The sequence below is a fragment of the Macaca thibetana genome, chromosome 20 (assembly GCF_024542745.1).
Source record: "Macaca thibetana thibetana isolate TM-01 chromosome 20, ASM2454274v1, whole genome shotgun sequence".
Lineage (NCBI taxonomy): Eukaryota > Metazoa > Chordata > Mammalia > Primates > Cercopithecidae > Macaca > Macaca thibetana.
The window spans coordinates 43,851,821-43,868,468 of record NC_065597.1 but is presented as its reverse complement, the minus strand read 5'-3'; the positions used below and the strand labels follow the sequence as shown (position 1 = coordinate 43,868,468).

Here is a 16,648-nt window from a genome sequence, read left to right as displayed (position 1 = left end):
TGGGCAGATGTAGCAGGCAGAACTCCCTCAATACAGACCAAGATATGCACACACTCCAGGATACCTGATAATTTGGCATTCCGGACTTAAAAATACATAATGTATCTCACTCATATGTGGGAGCTTAAAAGCTGATCTCATGGAGGTAGAGAGTAGAATGACGGACACCAGAGGCTGGAAAGGATTTTTGGGGGTGGGGAAGGGGGGTGAGAATGAAGAGAGGTTGGCTGATGGACACAAACATCAAGTTAGATAGAAGGAATAAGTTCTAATGTTTGATAGCAGAATAGGGTGACTATAGCCAACAACAAGGTATTGTATATTTCAGCAGAGCTAGTAGACAGGAGTCGAAAAGTTCTCAGCACAACAGAAGTGATAAATACTCAAGGTGCTGGGTACCCTAAATGCCCTGACCTGATCATTACATATTCTACAGATATAACAAAATAGCACAGGTACCCAAAAAAATGCACAAATATTATGCATCAATAAAAATATTTTTCAAAACGTGGTTGAGATGAATAAATTGCTTCTCAATTAATTAAAAATCTTGTAACTCTCCATGTATCCCCTGAATCTAAATTTAAAGATACATAACTTTTAAAAACTTGTAACTCTTACTTAGATACAATTTTTCTAAGCCTATCAACTTCTAGGAGGCAAACATTAAACTACTAAAAATTCAGATAATAAAATAAATCACTCATTCCCAAGTAAGAGCACTGTGTCACATATTATTCTGGTTTTATGTATTTGGTTTTTTGAGGCAGGGTCTCCTCTGTTGCCCAGGCTGGAGTGCAGTGGCACCAGCAATCATGGCTTACTGCGACCTCCGCCTCTCAGTCTCAAGCGATTCTCCCATCTCAGCCTCCTGAGTAGCTGGGACTACAGGTGGTGCCACCACACTCAGCTAATGTTTTTAAACTTTTCTCTTTTTTTTTTTTTTTTGTAGAGATGAGGTCTCACTATATTGCCTAGGTTGGTCTCAAACTCCTGGGCTCAAGCAATTCTCCCACCTTAGCCTTCCAAGGTGCTGAGGTTACACTGGACCTGGCCTTATTCAGGTTTTTAATCTCCATTGACAGCACCTGTCAACTTGTGGGACCATTGGCCTGGATTAGGGGTGTCATCAGAGACTATTTGCACTGTGTGCACCCACTCAACAGACCAGAGCTGGAATGGCTGCAAGGAGCTTTACTGACGCTGGAAGGACCATCTCACAGGGCACCTGCTGTGATAGGAGTTGAGGGTGAAAACCCAAGTTACTGAGCATGTTTTGCAGATTAGCGCTCCAGGCAGCCGCCAGCTGGCCCATCCCTCCTTCAGGCTCTGAGGAAGTGGGAGCTGGAGTGTAAGTCCTAGTTCCTGTTCTATCCTGACTGCTTGAAGTCTCTGTAGAGAAGAATCAGAGTTGAAATGGTGGCAGAGAAACCTCCTGTCCCTGCCGTGCTTCCAGGTCACCACTGTGTGACCTTGGACAACCTGCTTGATCTGGCCAAAGCCCAGTTTCCCCATTCACTCATTTACTTATACATCAAATACTATTCAATGCCTACTGTGCTCTTACAATAGTAGTTATCACTTACTCTAGGCCGGGCACTAGTCAAAGCACTTTGTATTAACTCATTTAAACCTCAAAGCAATCCGATCAGGTCAGTACTCTTATTTATGCCATTTTACAGATGAGATCTTGTTCTTCCTATTGAAGAAACAACCTTGAATATGATCATTTAGCTCTCTGCCATCAAAGATGTATAGTCCCAGCTTTAAAAGAAGAAGAATAGGCCAAGCACAGTAGTTCATGCCTATAATCCCAGCACTTTGGGAGGCCGAGCTGGGTGGATCACATGAGGTCAGGAGTTTGAGACTAGCTTGGCTAACATGGTGAAACACTGTCTCTACTAAAAATGCAAAAGTTAGCCGGGCCTGGAGGCACATGACTGTAATCCCAGCTACTCAGGAGGCTGAGGTAGGAGAATCTCTTGAATCTGGGAGGTGGAGGTTGCAGTGAGTTGAGATCACCCCACTGCACTCCTGTCTGGGTGACAGAGAACGAGATTCCCCTTCAAAAAAAGAAGAAGGAAGAAGAAGAAGGGGAAGAAGAAGAAGAAGAAGAAGAAGAAGAAGAAGAAGAAGAAGAAGAAGAAGAAGAAGAAGAAGGAAGAAGAAGAAGAAGAAGAAGAAGAAGAAGAAGAAGAAGAAGAAGAGAAGAAGAAGAAGAAGAAGAAGAAGAATTTTTATTTAAAAACTACCCTCCTGAGGTTATTGAGATTATTGTGACTCTCACCTAAGACACTATATTCAAGTCACTAGAATAGCACCTTGCATGTAGTAAGTGTTCAACAGACTGAGCTATTATTAGACCATTAAAATCAAGAAGGCAATGCCACTTTTATCGTGGGTGAGGGTCGTATGTGTATTAAGGTGACTGCAGATGTGAAAGATTGTGAATTATCAGGGAAATGTTACAGCCAGAAATTGCCCCTGCGGGTCATGGCTGATGTTGCACTGGCTGGAGTGGGGCAAGGGTGATGGGGGTGGGGTTCTCATCTTCACAGGGTCTCTGCTCTTGCTTCAGAAGAAGGAGCTTGAGGTCAGCTCTCCACCTCTGTGGGGTAAGGTACCCCCTTTCCTTTCCAGGTGCCTCTATAAGCTGAGCCCCAACCTCCCTCAGTGAGGGAAGCTTTGCTTCTCCTGCACCTGCTGCAGGAAAAACTCCAGCTGCTTTGGGAGGAAGAGCTGGGATCCTTCCCCTCCCTGCCTGGGGAGGCAACGTGAACATAAGAGCACCAACGTTTCACAGAGCAAGCAGGCTTGCCTCCCTCTTACCTCTGTCATGTCTCCAAAGGGCAGAAGTTCCAGGTCCCGATTCAGGGAGCAGCAGTGGAGCACCTGGAGGTATCTGTGAAGGACAGGGAGCCGTAAGGCACAGGAGACCAGCCCTCCTGCCCATCACCCTTTCCAGTGTCAAAAGGAGTAGTCTTGATTTTCATGCTAAGAAATTTAGACTTGATCTTGTGTTTAATGGTATACCACCGAAGGCTTTTTTCATTTCCTTCCCTCTTTCATTTCTTTTAAATTAATACACACTCTTAGTAAATATTTGACCGGAACAAAAAGACGCAATGAAAAGCAGTTCTCCTTCCCATCTTTGACCTTCATTTGCTTTTCTCAAAAGCGGCCACTCTTGGCTGGGTGTGGTGGCTCACACCTGTAATCCCAGCACATTGGTAGGCCGAGGAGGGCGGATCACCTGAAGTCAGGAGTTCGAAATCAGCTTGGCCAACATGACAAAACCCCATCTCTACTAAAAATACAAAAATTAGCTGGGCGTGGTGGTGCGTGCCTATAGTTCCAGCTGCTCGAAAGGCAGAGGCAAGAGAATCGCTTGAACTGGGGAGGTGGAGGCTGTAGTAAGCCAAGATCATGTCATTGTACTCCAGCCTGGGAGACAAAGTGACACTCATCTTAAAAAAAAAAAGCATCCACTATTACAGTGTCTTATGTATTTATTCAGAAGTAATCTATTCGTATATGGATGTGTACTGCATGGTACTGCAGGTATAGGCTATTATTGCTTTAACGGCACTGTAGTATTCCATTATACGGTTGCACTATAAATTATCTAACCAGAGCCCTAGTGATGGAGATTGGAATTGTTTCTACTCTTTTGCTCCTGTGAGCAGTGCAGTGTGAACATCCTTGTATATGGGTCTTTGCTTCATGGGTGAAAATATCTGCACATTAAATACCTAACAGTGGATTTGCTGAGTCAAAGGGTTGGTGCGTTTTTATTTTAACAGATATTTCAAAACTTCTGTATGAGTTCTATCAGTCTCGCAGAAGACCATAAAGAAGAGCAATGACAGGATGAGAGCCGGGACTTAGGCTGATTGCCCTGGAGACAATCTTACGCGGGGTGGAACAGAGCAGGAGATTAGAGACAGGGACCCAAGGGCAGGGGCAGTGGGAACTGTTCAAACAAGAGATCACAGGCTGAACGAACTAGAAGCAGAGATGGAGAAGACAGAAATACAAGAGATATGTAGGAGACAGGCTTATTCACAATTGGTGACCAATTAGATGTGGAAGCACTCAGAGGAGGAGACATCTGGCTTCCCGGGGTGCAAGGTTTGGGTGATGCCATTAAACTGAGTTGCACAATTTGGGAAAAGAAGCCAGGCGTATGGGGCTGAGCAGGCAGGGTGCTCATGAGTTGGCATTGGACATGATTGTGAGGTGTACACAGGACAACCAGACAGAGACAGCCAGTTCCTACACCTCCATATCTATGTTGTTACCGGGGCCAATTGCAAAACCAAGCAAACAGTCACAGGTCAGAGTCCACCATAGTTGGAAGCGTAGCTGTAGCATTCAGAGCAGTTTTCCTGGACCCTTCACTGAACAGGCTTCACTCATGATATCCAATCTCATGTCTTGGGCAGGTGAACCCGATAATTCTAGGGCAGGGAGAGGCCACAGAGGGAAAGGAGGGATATGGACAAGACTTGGGAGATCCACGGGGCCACAGATTCAAACCGGTTTCCTCTATGTCACAGAACCTCATCGCTCTCATTTGTTTTCCTTTTCACTTAGAGGCCAAGATTTAACGAATACAAATGAAGTTCTACTGTAGCAATTTTGGAGGGGGGAGAATGTATTGACTATTTTAAGCCAATACAGCATAATAGTTAAGCATGAAGTTTCTGAAAGCAACTGGGTTCAAATTCGGGCTCTATCACATCCCACCACCTGGGTGACTTTGGGCAAATTATTTAACCTCTTGGGGCCTCAGCTGATTCATCTGGAAAATTGATACGATGGTATTTCTTTCACAATGAGGGGTGAATATGATAATGAGTGAAAGTGGAGCACACAAGTGTTAGCAGTTGTCAGGTTACCATTCAAAGCTGGAAGTGCCCCCAGACCAGCCACATGCCCTGTGCTCTCCCCTTCCCCTCCAGGAGCTTACCGGGCCTTGTCATATGGATCTCCCATGAGGATGTTCTCCCTGATGCTCCCGCTGACGATCCAGGCCTGCTGGGGGACATAGGCCAGGCTTCCCTGCACCCCCACTGAGCCCTCAAGCAAGTTCATCTGTGGCAGAATGAGTCCAGCCTTAGGACCAAGTGGGCAAAGGGACAGAGCCTGCCTGGCTCAGCAGGCACAGTGCCCACGGCCCCATTGCCCTCCAGGATCTTGGGGGCTCTCCTAGGTAAAAGGGACTTTTAATGTGGCCCTGCCAGGCCCACCAGCGAGTTGCAGGGACTGGCCATGAGAACATGTGGAAGCAGCTGGAGATAAGCCCAGCCAGGTCCTGCTTGGACTGAATCCAAGGTCTGCACTAAAGATACCCCAAACGTTTTTTCCTCTTATTTGTCCCAGCGCCATTCCCTGGTAGCCAGTGCCTCCATGGTCTTCACCGTGCACACCAAAATTTCCAGGCTATCTCTGAGCATGCCTGGGTATTATGGAATTATTATTGTTAGGTAGGATAATGTTATCATGGTTAGGTAGAAAAACGTTCTTACTTTTGGACATCATGATGAAGTATTTAGAAGGGAAAGTGTTATAACCTGTGTAATTTAAAGCATTCTACAAAATATATGTCTGTATAGTAAGGTAAATATGCAAAAACTATCAACGGCTGCATCTAGATGGTGGGTATATGGATTCCTGCTGTAGTGTCCTCCAGCTTTTCTGTATAAGTTCAAAACAACACGTTAAAAACAAATAGAGATAGACATTCATCCCCAGCACCCTGACATGGGACCTCATCATTCTTAATCCTTTCTCTTTTATACCCTGACATGTTTACTTTACATGAGACTTTAACAAATAAGAACTTTAAAATGGCATCTCTGTGTCTTCCTTTATTAGAAGGAAAGTGACAGGCTTATTTGCATAGGAAACTGACAAACCACTGGGCGCGTAGGGAGGTGGCCTTGCCTGGAGGCTGCCGGGTGATGCTCCTGTGATGTAGAACACAGCTCTGACCTCAGGTGGACCTGGGACTCAGCCCTGGCTCACCCCTTACCTGCTGCATGACCTTGGATGAGTCACCTCTCAGAATCTCACATACTCATCTGTAAATGGGTCATCATGAGTGTGCCTTTGTCGTGGGAGGTTACCAGCGTTAAAGGGGAAAATGGAAAGCTCTTTGCACAGGACTTGGCATGTAAGTACTGAAGCTAGTTTTACTGTTTTTTTTCTTAATGGAGTCTTTCTTCCTTGCAGTTGCGAAGAAACTGGGGAAAGGCCATCCCACATGCAGCACATGGCTGATGCGTTAAGAGAGAGCTGGCTTTGGTAACATAACCGCATTCCAAGGAAGGGATGAGTTTGGCAATGTTCATTTGGGAGAAGGAGCTGAGGGAAAAGCTGAAGAAAGGAAGGAAAACTTCTCCCAGTGATAGGGGAACAAGGGACAATGGGCAGAAGAAGAAGGGGGAAGAGATGGCAGCCCAGGAGGGGGTGAGGTTGGGGCTCTGTGGGGAAGGGCTGGTGTAAGACTCCTGCAGGAAGGTGAACAAAAATGCGTAGCAGGTGTCATAGGTGCTTTTAGTGTTCATTATAAGGTGTGCAGTGTGACCCCAAAGGATCTGGGGAATGGGCTTGGGGTTTTTTCAAACCGGAGAAATGGCCGGGCATGGTGGCTCACATCTATAATCCCAGCATTTTGGAAGGCCGAGGCGGGTGGAACTTGAGGCCAGGAGTTCAAGACCAGCCCGGTCAATGTGGTGAAACCCGTCTCTACCAAAAAATACAAAAATTAGCTCGGGTTGCTGGCGCATGCCTGTAGTCCCAGCTACTCAGGAGGCTGAGGCATGAGAAACTCTTGAACCCTGGAGGCAGAGGTTGCAGTGAGCCAAGATCACGCCATTGCACTCCCAACTGGATGACAAAGCAAGACTTTGTGTGAAAAAAATGAAGAAAGAAAGAAAGACAGAAGGAAAGGGAAGGGAAAGGAAGGGAATAGAAAACGGAAAGAAAAGAAAGAAAAAAGAAACTGGAGAAAGGGTGTGTGAACCACATGTCCACATGGCAGCAGACCTCAAACTTGTCCACAGGGGATGGAATGAGGGGTTCAAATCTCAAGGGCAAGTGCACCTAGCAGGCATATGTACCCCACTGCCAGAATACGAGTAAGACTGCCCCATCCCATCCAGCAGGCCTCCTCTCCCCAGCCTTCCTTCCTTCTTTCTCCCTGTTTCTCCCCCAACATTTCTCTTCCGATCCCGTCCTAAAAGGCACAAACATCCCACTCTCAATGTTATGAGTTTGGCTTTATAAAATGATTTTATGCTCTTTTTTTAAAGGAACCATTGCAACAGGGTATTGCAGTGTGGAAGAGAGATCGGACTCAATTCCCTGTTAAATAATTTGTATGATCATATTAACTTTGAGTTAATATCCTGTATCCTCACAGAGCACAGGTGAGGACAGATCTCCAGGTGATGTAAGAGGCAGCCCGCACCAGGAGTGCTGCCACAAGGTGAAGAGAAAGGGCCACCTTGATCACACACCTCCCACACAGTGCAAGCACAACCATTTTTCATTTATAAAAACCCCACTTGCTCAGACCCCTGTGAGGAAGAAAGCAGTGAGGGACCCTGCCTGGGGCACTGGAGCTTGGGAGCGCCTGGACTGCTTGCGGACAGGCACGCATGTGGCCACAGATCACTTACCTCCCCAAGGATGGCTGACAACAGGCTGCTCTTACCACTCCCCGTGTTGCCGCAGACCCCTAACATCATCCCCTGCAAGCCAAGGAGGACACACAAGTGTTGGGACAGCACAGCCCTGGCATATCCACCTGCTCAGGGCGGCTCAACTGTTTAGAACCCAAAACAACACACAGAAAACAAAACAACCACACAGAGCCCAAGACTCCTCAGACAAGCAAAGCTCAAGAGGAGCTTTGCGTTTAGTCCCTGGAGGCAGGAGGGGTGGCCCGAGAGGAAGCAGATCACAAGGAAAAGGCAGAGGGGAACTCAGGGGTAGGTGGCAAGAACCCTGAATTCCAGATTGGTGTCTATTCTATGCAGCAATCCTGGGAAAGCCACTTAGCTTCTCTGGGCCTCAGTTTCTCCATCTGTGAAATGGGAATAAAGAAGCCAGTCTCACAGAATTTCATGCATGCATACATGCATTTATTCAAACATTCATTCATCCATCAAATAGTGATCTGAGTTTCCTCTATGGACCCAGTAATGAAGAGAAGACCTCACATTGAGCTTAGAACGTAAGCTGAGGGGATGGGAAGACAGACAGACTACATAAATAAATAAATAAATAAATAAATATCAGATAGAGATAAGTGATATGAGTAAAATGAAGTCGGCTCTTATGACAGACAGAGAGTTGGGGTTGAGTCAATTTTAGACGACTCAGCCAGGGAAGGCTTCTACAGAGCAGGCGTCATTGCTGCCCCAGAGCGGTGAGAACTCTAGTGGGGAAGAGGTCAGAGGTACAGGTACCGATTTGGAGGAACCCGGGCTCTAAGGGCAGTGAAAAGTCACTGAAGGGTTTAAGGAGAGTGACTTGAATTGGTTTACATTTCAGAAAGATCCTTCTGTCATAGTATAATACAGTAGTCCCCAACCTTTTTGGCACCCGGGACCAGTTTCACGGAAGACAATTTTTCCACAAACTGAGGGTTGGTGGAGGATTGATTTCAGGATGAAACTGTTCCACCTCAGATCATCAGGCAAGATTCTCATAAGGAGCAATCTGGATTCCTCGCATGCATACTTCACAATAAGGTTCGCGCTGCTATGAGAATCTAATGCTGCCGCTGATCTGACACGAGGTAGAGCTCAGGCGGTGATGCTCACTGGCCTGCCGCTCACCTCCTGCTGTGCGGCCTGGTTTCTAACAGGCTGTGGACCAGTGCAGGTCTACCACCCAGGTGTCAGGAACCCCTGGTATAATGGATTTTGAGGCTCAGAGAGACAGAGAGTGGGAGTGGGGTGAGAGACACAAACTACCTATTGGGTACAATGCACACTATCGAGTCCCAGGTGCACTAAAATCTCAACTTCACCACTATACAACTCCTCCGTCTAACCAAGACCCACTTGTACCCCAAAAGCTATTGAAATAAAAAATACATATTAATTATTTAAAAAAGGAAAATCCCTCTGTCTGCTGCATGGTAAAAGGCTCATAAGAAGGCAAAAGTGGGAGCAGAGAGGGGGATAAGGAGGTTCTGGGAGCGGCATGACAGTGGCAGGGATAGGGCAGTGGAGGGGCTATGGTGAGGGCGGCAGGTTCGGGGCAGATGTGGAAGTCAAGCTGATGGCCTTGCTGGTGGATTGGATTCGAGGGAGGGAAGGAAAGGAATCAAGTGTGACTTCCAGGTCCTTGACCACTGGAAGGATGATGGTGCCATCTCCCAGAAGGAAGATTTAGGGAACTCATTAAAGGGGGTGAATATCAAAACCTTATTTCATTTTAAATGCTTGATGGACATTTAAGAGAGATATTATATATGCAATCGAGTCTGGAGTCCAGAAGAGACTTCAAAGTTAGCGATAATAGCACAGAGATAGAATTTAAAACCATAGGGCTAGAGATGATCACCAAGGAAAGAAGTATAAATAGATAACAGACAGTAGATATTAGATATTAACACCTATTACTATTAGGTATTATCTAGTTTTTAGACATTTATCACTACATATGAACATCAATATCTATATCTATTCTATGTCAATTATTATTAGATATCAATATCTACGTTAATAGATAACAGAGAAGAAAAGAGGAGGGGCGAAGAGGAGACAGCAGGAAGCTAATCTTTGTAAACATCAGGCAGAGAAAGAGCCAGATAAGGCGAGTTCACAGAATAACAGAATTCAAACACAGGATAGTGCTTGGCACATACGAGGAATGTAATAAATGTTAGCTGAGTCTCCTTTCCCTTCTCCGGTCTGTGTCCTTGGTCCTTCCAAGGACCAGCACACAGTGCTCTCATATTATTTTGGGTCTTACCTAAGCCAAAAAAATTTTACATGATAGATTAATTCACACTAAAAAATGAAAGATACCTTGTATTTGCCCTCCATGAAAAATTTGAATTTTAAAGGGAGAGATCTTGGAAAGGGCAGTTTTTAACCAAGGATATGGTGGGGCACCTGGCCAAGCCCCCGGTCTCAGGTCCTGAGCGCCTGGCAGGCAGCCTGCCTGCATGGCCTGAACAAGGCTACCTTGGACACCACCAGGTTGATCTTGTGCAACTCTGGGCCCAGGCTCTTCCCTTCTTCCTCTGGCTCGAGGGCATCTCTAGGCCTGGTCACCCCCTCAGAAGCGTGTCCATTCCTCTCCAGCTCCAATGCCCCATTGACGATCCCAGGACAGGTCTGTCGCCAAGACAAGGTGGCCTCTTCCAAGACCAGAGCTTTGCTGGGGTCTTGTAATGTCTGGACATAGAAAACAGGGCTCTCCTGGAGGAAAAACTTCTGAAAAGACAAAAGGAAATAGAGGGAGGAGGAATGCAGTTCTTTAGTTCAGCAGGAATGTGTTCCCAGTTTTACAAGCCTGCCAGTTGGTATGGTTTTCTGAATTTCAAATAAGCAGTAAAAGTTTGCAGAAGTACCACCAGTTAGGAAAGGCCAGTTTCTGTGGGTGACAATTCTAGGTCAGCGTTTTCCAAATTTCAGAGCACAGGGCTGCTCTTCCATATTTGCAAACACTGCGCTATCAACGGCAGGAGGTTGACTAAGGACTAACCTACATTAGCCTCATCCCAAGTGATGATAGCCATTGACTCATAAGACTGATGTTTTTCTAATTAAATTCTTTCAATATTGGGCTGGACATAATCGCTCATGTCTATAATCCTAGCACTTTGGGAGGCCAAGTTGGGGGATTGCTTAAGCTCAGGAGTTTAAGACCAACCTGGGGAACATAGTGAGACCTCCATCTCTTTAAAAAAAAATTCTACTTGTAGCTATTGAGACTAAAAACTCTGTCTGTGTCCCACACTGGGGAAAGGTCATTTGGGGTCATACATTTCAAAAGGTGACCATCAGCATGTCACTTCTCTCTGCATCTCCAGCTCCCTGTCTATAAAGCACAAGGGTTGAACTACATAAATTCTAGCAATCAAAAGAATGGGAGGGGAGTATGACCCTACAGAAGTCAGGATTACATTCAAATAGGCCTACCCGGAGATATGCTTAAGAGATTTAGAAGGATGCTTCCTGACATTTTGGACTCTCTTACCCATCCTTCTGAGCTCTGATTGCGGCCTCCTCATCTCTGCCCCCACCACAGGTGAAAACAGGCACAGAAGGGGAGAATGAATGGACAAACCCAGTGTCCCATGGGAAGGAAGGCAGCGGCAGGAGCCTTCTCACAGCTGCTGAGAAGTCAGGGAAGCGCGCTGGGCTGGTGATAAGCAAAGCACTGTTTGTGTTACTCAGAGCAGCCAAGTTCGTTCCAGCCTCAGGGCTTTCACACTTGCTGTTTCCTCTGCCTGGTCATCATCACTCAGTCACCTTGGCAGGGGCCTTTCCTAACCAGGCTCTTCCCAGGAGCCCCCAGCCCTCCCCAGCATACTCCCTAGAACAGGCATGTCCAATCCCTTGGCTTCCCTAGGGCACATTGGAAGAAGAATTGTCTTGGGCCACACAGAAAATACACCAACACCAGCGACAGCTAATTAACCAAAAAAAAAAAAAAAAAAAAAAAAAAATCGCAAAAAAAAAATCTCCTGTTTTAAGAAAGTTTACAAATTTGTGTTGGGCCACATTCAAAGCCATCCTGGGCCACATGCGACCCGTGAGCTGCAGGTTGGACACGCTTGCTCTAGGACATCACATTGTTTTATTGGCATCATGGTTCTTCATGTGATCTGATCAAATCCTCTTTGATCATTAATTTACTTATTAATTGTCTGTTTCCAATACCAAATAGGAACTCCCTGACAGCAGGGACCCCTGTTCAATGCAGTATTCTCAGTGCCTAGCTTGTGGTAGGAGCTCAATAAATATATATATATATTTTTTTGCATTAATGAATGAATGAGTGAATGAGTGATAATAGGTTGTGGACTGCATGTACATAAAAGTCGGGTGACTACAAAATGACTTTTAAAAATTGGTTTAGATTAGGGTTTTCAAACTTAGATGCCAACTATATAAATAAGTGAAGTGGACCATTTCTAAGATGATACATGATCATTAAAATGCAGCTCCAGGCCTGGAGGTGTAATAGGGTATGGTAGAGACTGCAGCAAACTGCAGCTAAATGCCTCCATCTAAACAGGGCAGCTATCACCTCAACTCCAGCTGCTTGTGGCCATGGTAGATTGTGGTCCAGGGTCACTAGATCTTCTAATCATTCAAGAGAATTCAAAAATCTGGGTTTTCACATAAAATGTCCAAGTGTTTCAATGCAAGCAACATCTATGGTGTTTTTCTAAAACAAAACTATCTATCAGGGTAACTCTATGCAAACCTGGATAAAGTCTGCAGAGCATCTGTCTGAGACCTGGTTTAGACACACTATCCTAAGATCTCCTTGGAGACTGAGACCTGACCCAATTCATCTGTCTTCCCAGGCCCCACACCAGCCTTGGCACAGGAGGTCACTGAGTTAGCTCATCCCTCTCTCAACCTAGGCCTTGGCCAGGTGACATGTTCGGGAGGAACATCACAGGGGCTGAAGGCAGAGGAGCGTCCAAGCAGGGGGCCTACAGCCAGTCCCCTGACCACCTACCTTGAACCTCATCACCGCAGACTTGGAATTCGTGAGGCCTTTGACTGCTAAGGGCACAAAGAACACTGACAGCCGAAGGAGAGTCAAGGAGCCCAGCATGCTGAAGGCCTGGATAAGAAGGGGAGGAGGCAGTAAGGGTCGTGGCCCTTCCTGCTTCCACCATTCCCTGGCACCCGCATCCCTGAGCCGTATCCTCAGCATCCAACAAGCAGTTGGTTCCTCCAACAGAGGCTGAGTTAGTGTTTAGGGGGAGACTGGAAAAAGCTGGGGAAAGAGCACTCGTCTTGGAGTCTTAGAGTTAAAGGTCTAGTCCCTGTTGCAGCTTAGCCACTGACATCTCTAGCTTTGGGCAGGTTGCCCCTACCGCATTCCAGTTTCCCCACTGGCATAGTGAGAAAAATCATGAAGTACATACAGGAATAAAGTTGGGAAACACCAAAAAAATTCATGTGAGTGAGCATTGCTTCCTTTCAATGGAGCTTGCTGCTATTCTTGCTGTCAAGGTCCTATTTCTTCTTCTTTGCCTTAGATGTTTGTTTTCTTTCTAACATTCAACATCTCCTTACCCTTCATGCCTAACCCCTGCTGCACTGTGACTATAGCAAAACACCTTAGGCTCTCAGGACCCCAGAAGGTGCCCTCCTGGAGGTGCTGAAAGAACCTTCCAATCCATGCCTCTCTCTCCTCCTTTCTTCTCCTGGCTCCATCCAAAAATGAACTCCAGTGGAGCAGGAATGCCTTGGTCTAGACCTGCCTTGTGTCATCTCAGTGTCAGCCTCAAGTGCCTCTGAAAGTATTCCTTCTATAGCGCCCCCAACACCCTCAGAGTTCTCGGGGTTGTTTCCCTGGTGCATGCCTGAGCCAAGCAGAGGGGCCAGCCATCTGGGGCACACACAATCCCTTGACCGCAGACTATCAAATGTTTCCCTTCTTGCTCTGGGTGCTGCCTCCTGGCTTCCCCGGTTGGATTACCACCCCTCCAAGAGTGGCACCCTGTCTTATTCTGCTCAAAGAGCTGGGATTCCTAACCCTGTAAGGCAGCTGCCACTTCTCAGGGCCGGGTTCTGACCATGAAGGGAAAGACCAAAGAAGCTATACCTTTGTATTTGAAGTGCACTTCCGGGGCCCTTATTTAGGGATTAGAGGAACTGCTCAACCTCAAGGTGTAATTCAAATTGTCAGAATTTTAACTACAGGGACGACCTCCCCCCAACCCCTGATGGGTCTGCTGTCCAGTCCGCCCACAGGGCTGTCCAAGATGTCACTTTTTAAGATGGGTTGAGATGGAAGACAGCGCTGTACTTTTGTCTGGAAAATCAAAATGAACATATAGTGTTCATTTACAAAGCCTTCAGACCTTTGAGGGGTATGGCTAAAAAAGGACACATGAGAAAACTCCCGATCATGATGGGGAGAAAACAAAGCCCCCCAAACCCTTACCGTTGACGTTGTGAGTTTCAACTTCAAGGATGTGTGGACGAGAATCCAGACTGCTGTGGCCACTGTGGGGATGACGAACAAGGCTACAGTGGTCAGGCTCTGGACAAGCCCGCACTTCTCCAATAGTTTCCTTTCCTTCCTTCTTAGGTCTGGGAAATAAAAAAGAAATACACCAAAGATAACCACAAGAACATTCTCCAAAGAGCACAGCACCATCCCCAAAGCATCAAAAAAAAAAAAAAATTCCCCAAGAGGTGAGAGGGACTTGGATCACCATGCCATCATCAGGTTTGGAGCAGAAAGCCAGACTTTCCATACCTTCAATGATTTTTGTAAATGGTTTCTCCCATGTGTACATTTTAATCAGCTTAATGCAAGTGAGAACTTCACTGGTCACACGAATGCGCTGGTCGCTGACCTCAGATGTGTCATGCTGAGCCTTCACAGCCATTCTTGTCACGAATACCTGGAGTCAGGATACAGCAAGTTTGGAGTTGATCTGCAAGGGCTTCCTTTGACAAAGGCAGGAGGGTTCAGTCTGGCGTAAGTAGGGCAACTGGGTGTATTTCCAAAGAGAGGTTTTCCAGTCGAAGCTCTCCAGGCCACCATGCCTTAGGGCATCCCAGGGGCCTTTCTTTCCTGAGTCCCAAGCCAGGCTGTGGCTACTGAGACAGAAACTAAACTGAAATGGTTCCTCTGTCTTCTGGAACCATAAATCCTCTAACAATTAAAATCACCTTTCAATCAGAGTGCCTGCACTCAGGAAAACACTCAATTTCAATAATTCAGAGCACACACAATCCAAGAGTCATTTCTGCTTTCTCAATTTTATTTCACCTGAATCTTTGGCAACAAATGTGCTTCCCTTTCCCCATTATACTGTGCTCAGACAAATGTTAAATGGTGGCTGTGTTATTACAACAGCACATTCTGGGTAGAAGAGATGGAACAAAAATCTTGCACAGAGATTATCTACAAAGGAAAGCTGTCAAAGCAGATAATCTCCCATAGAAAGCTATGAGGTAGACTTTGCACATCACATTCAGCTCTTATTTACTTATTAACCAAATGTTGTGACCAGAGAATAGTTTGAGGTAGGGAGTGGAGCTGAATCTTATCCACAATGGATTGAAAGGTCAACAAGAATCAACGTTCTCACTCAGAGCTATCCCAGATTCCAGAGCCCTGGGACTTCTGGGGCCCAGCATCAAATAGGTGACAAAGAGAGACATTACCTCCAGTGGGAAAACCAGGAGAAAGCATAAAATGGCAACAAATGCAGTGTATCCAATAATGAAGTAGGAAGAAATGCTGCAGATGACCAGTGATGCGCAGCTGACCAGTAATAGGGGTCCATAACACACCCCTTCAAACAGGTAGTTTATGTCACTGGTGAAGAAGCCGATGGCCTGCAAGACAGCAAGTCCACGGGCACAGGTGTCACCTCCCTGGGTACCCAGAAGTGGTGGCAGGTGGCCTTCCCATGCCCTCTCCTAGCAGGAAGGCTTGAAAGGCAGGGTGGAAGAGTAGAGGCAGACACCCCAGGTTCACATCTTTCTTCTCTCTGTTTGTGTGACCCTCAACAAGTTACTTCACCACTCTGAGCCTCAGCTTCTCTAACTGTAAAGCTGGAATAATTATACATACTTTATATGGGTTTTGTGAGATTTCAATGACATAGAAAGTGTCTGCACACATAGAATGTGATCAATAAAAGGGATATTTTACTACGATTAATACTACCACTATTACTACTGCTACTGAAACCATGCCCCAAAGAGTTAAAGAAACCAGTGACTAACAGATATTCTTGAGTTTTTAGGACAGCAGTTACAGAAAGAAACAACTTGCTGAAAGTCCCTCGGCTTGTAAGATAACAGATCTGGCTAAAATTGGTAGAACCAGTATGGCTAACTAGAGTCTGTGCAGAACCAGTTTGCTAACGTCACAGCCTAAAAATTTCCACCACATGTTTCATACTAATTCCCCATGAATTTGCAAATGGGACCCAGGAAGAGACATGAAGAGATCACTGCATATATACAAGGGCTTTTCAGACCTCCCGTCTCATTCCACCAATCACTTACTAATCTCAGAATCCACTCCTTAAATCTTTCCTAATAAAATCGCTGTCTTAAAGCAAGCACAAGGAGACAGATCTGGGCTGGACTCCTGTCTCCTTGTGAGCCAACTTGCAATAAAAAGCTTTTCTTTTCTCAAAAACCCAGTGTCAAAGTATTGGCTTCTAGAACATTAGGCAGTGAGCCCCTTTGCTTAATAACACCACTAATATCTATATTCCAGAGAATTGCTTCCATTCTTCACTTGATTCTATTCATTCTACTACTAATAATAATATTAATTAAATGTTCTCCTTTTTTTTCTTTTTTGTTATAGATTCTTCTGCCTACTTCCCTCCTCCCACACGTACTGTGTGGGAGGTACTGTTATGGCTCAACGCTATATAAAAAGTAACATTTGG

The 16,648-nt window shown here is 45.8% G+C and overlaps 1 protein-coding gene across 4 annotated transcripts in view; it reads right to left on the bottom strand.

The window, feature by feature from the left end:
- The window catches only part of ABCC11 (ATP binding cassette subfamily C member 11), a 78,946-nt gene that overhangs the window by 31,437 nt on the left and 30,861 nt on the right, over window positions 1-16,648 (bottom strand). For all 4 annotated transcript variants that reach the window (XM_050774805.1, XM_050774806.1, XM_050774808.1 and 1 more), the window contains 8 exons: window positions 15,402-15,575; window positions 14,485-14,632; window positions 14,167-14,315; window positions 12,727-12,834; window positions 10,212-10,463; window positions 7,689-7,760; window positions 4,973-5,097; window positions 2,830-2,902 (listed from right to left, as the gene is read on the bottom strand). In XM_050774805.1, the coding sequence (XP_050630762.1) occupies window positions 2,830-2,902; window positions 4,973-5,097; window positions 7,689-7,760; window positions 10,212-10,463; window positions 12,727-12,834; window positions 14,167-14,315; window positions 14,485-14,632; window positions 15,402-15,575 (1,101 nt within the window). The remainder of the gene's footprint in view (window positions 1-2,829; window positions 2,903-4,972; window positions 5,098-7,688; window positions 7,761-10,211; window positions 10,464-12,726; window positions 12,835-14,166; window positions 14,316-14,484; window positions 14,633-15,401; window positions 15,576-16,648) is intronic.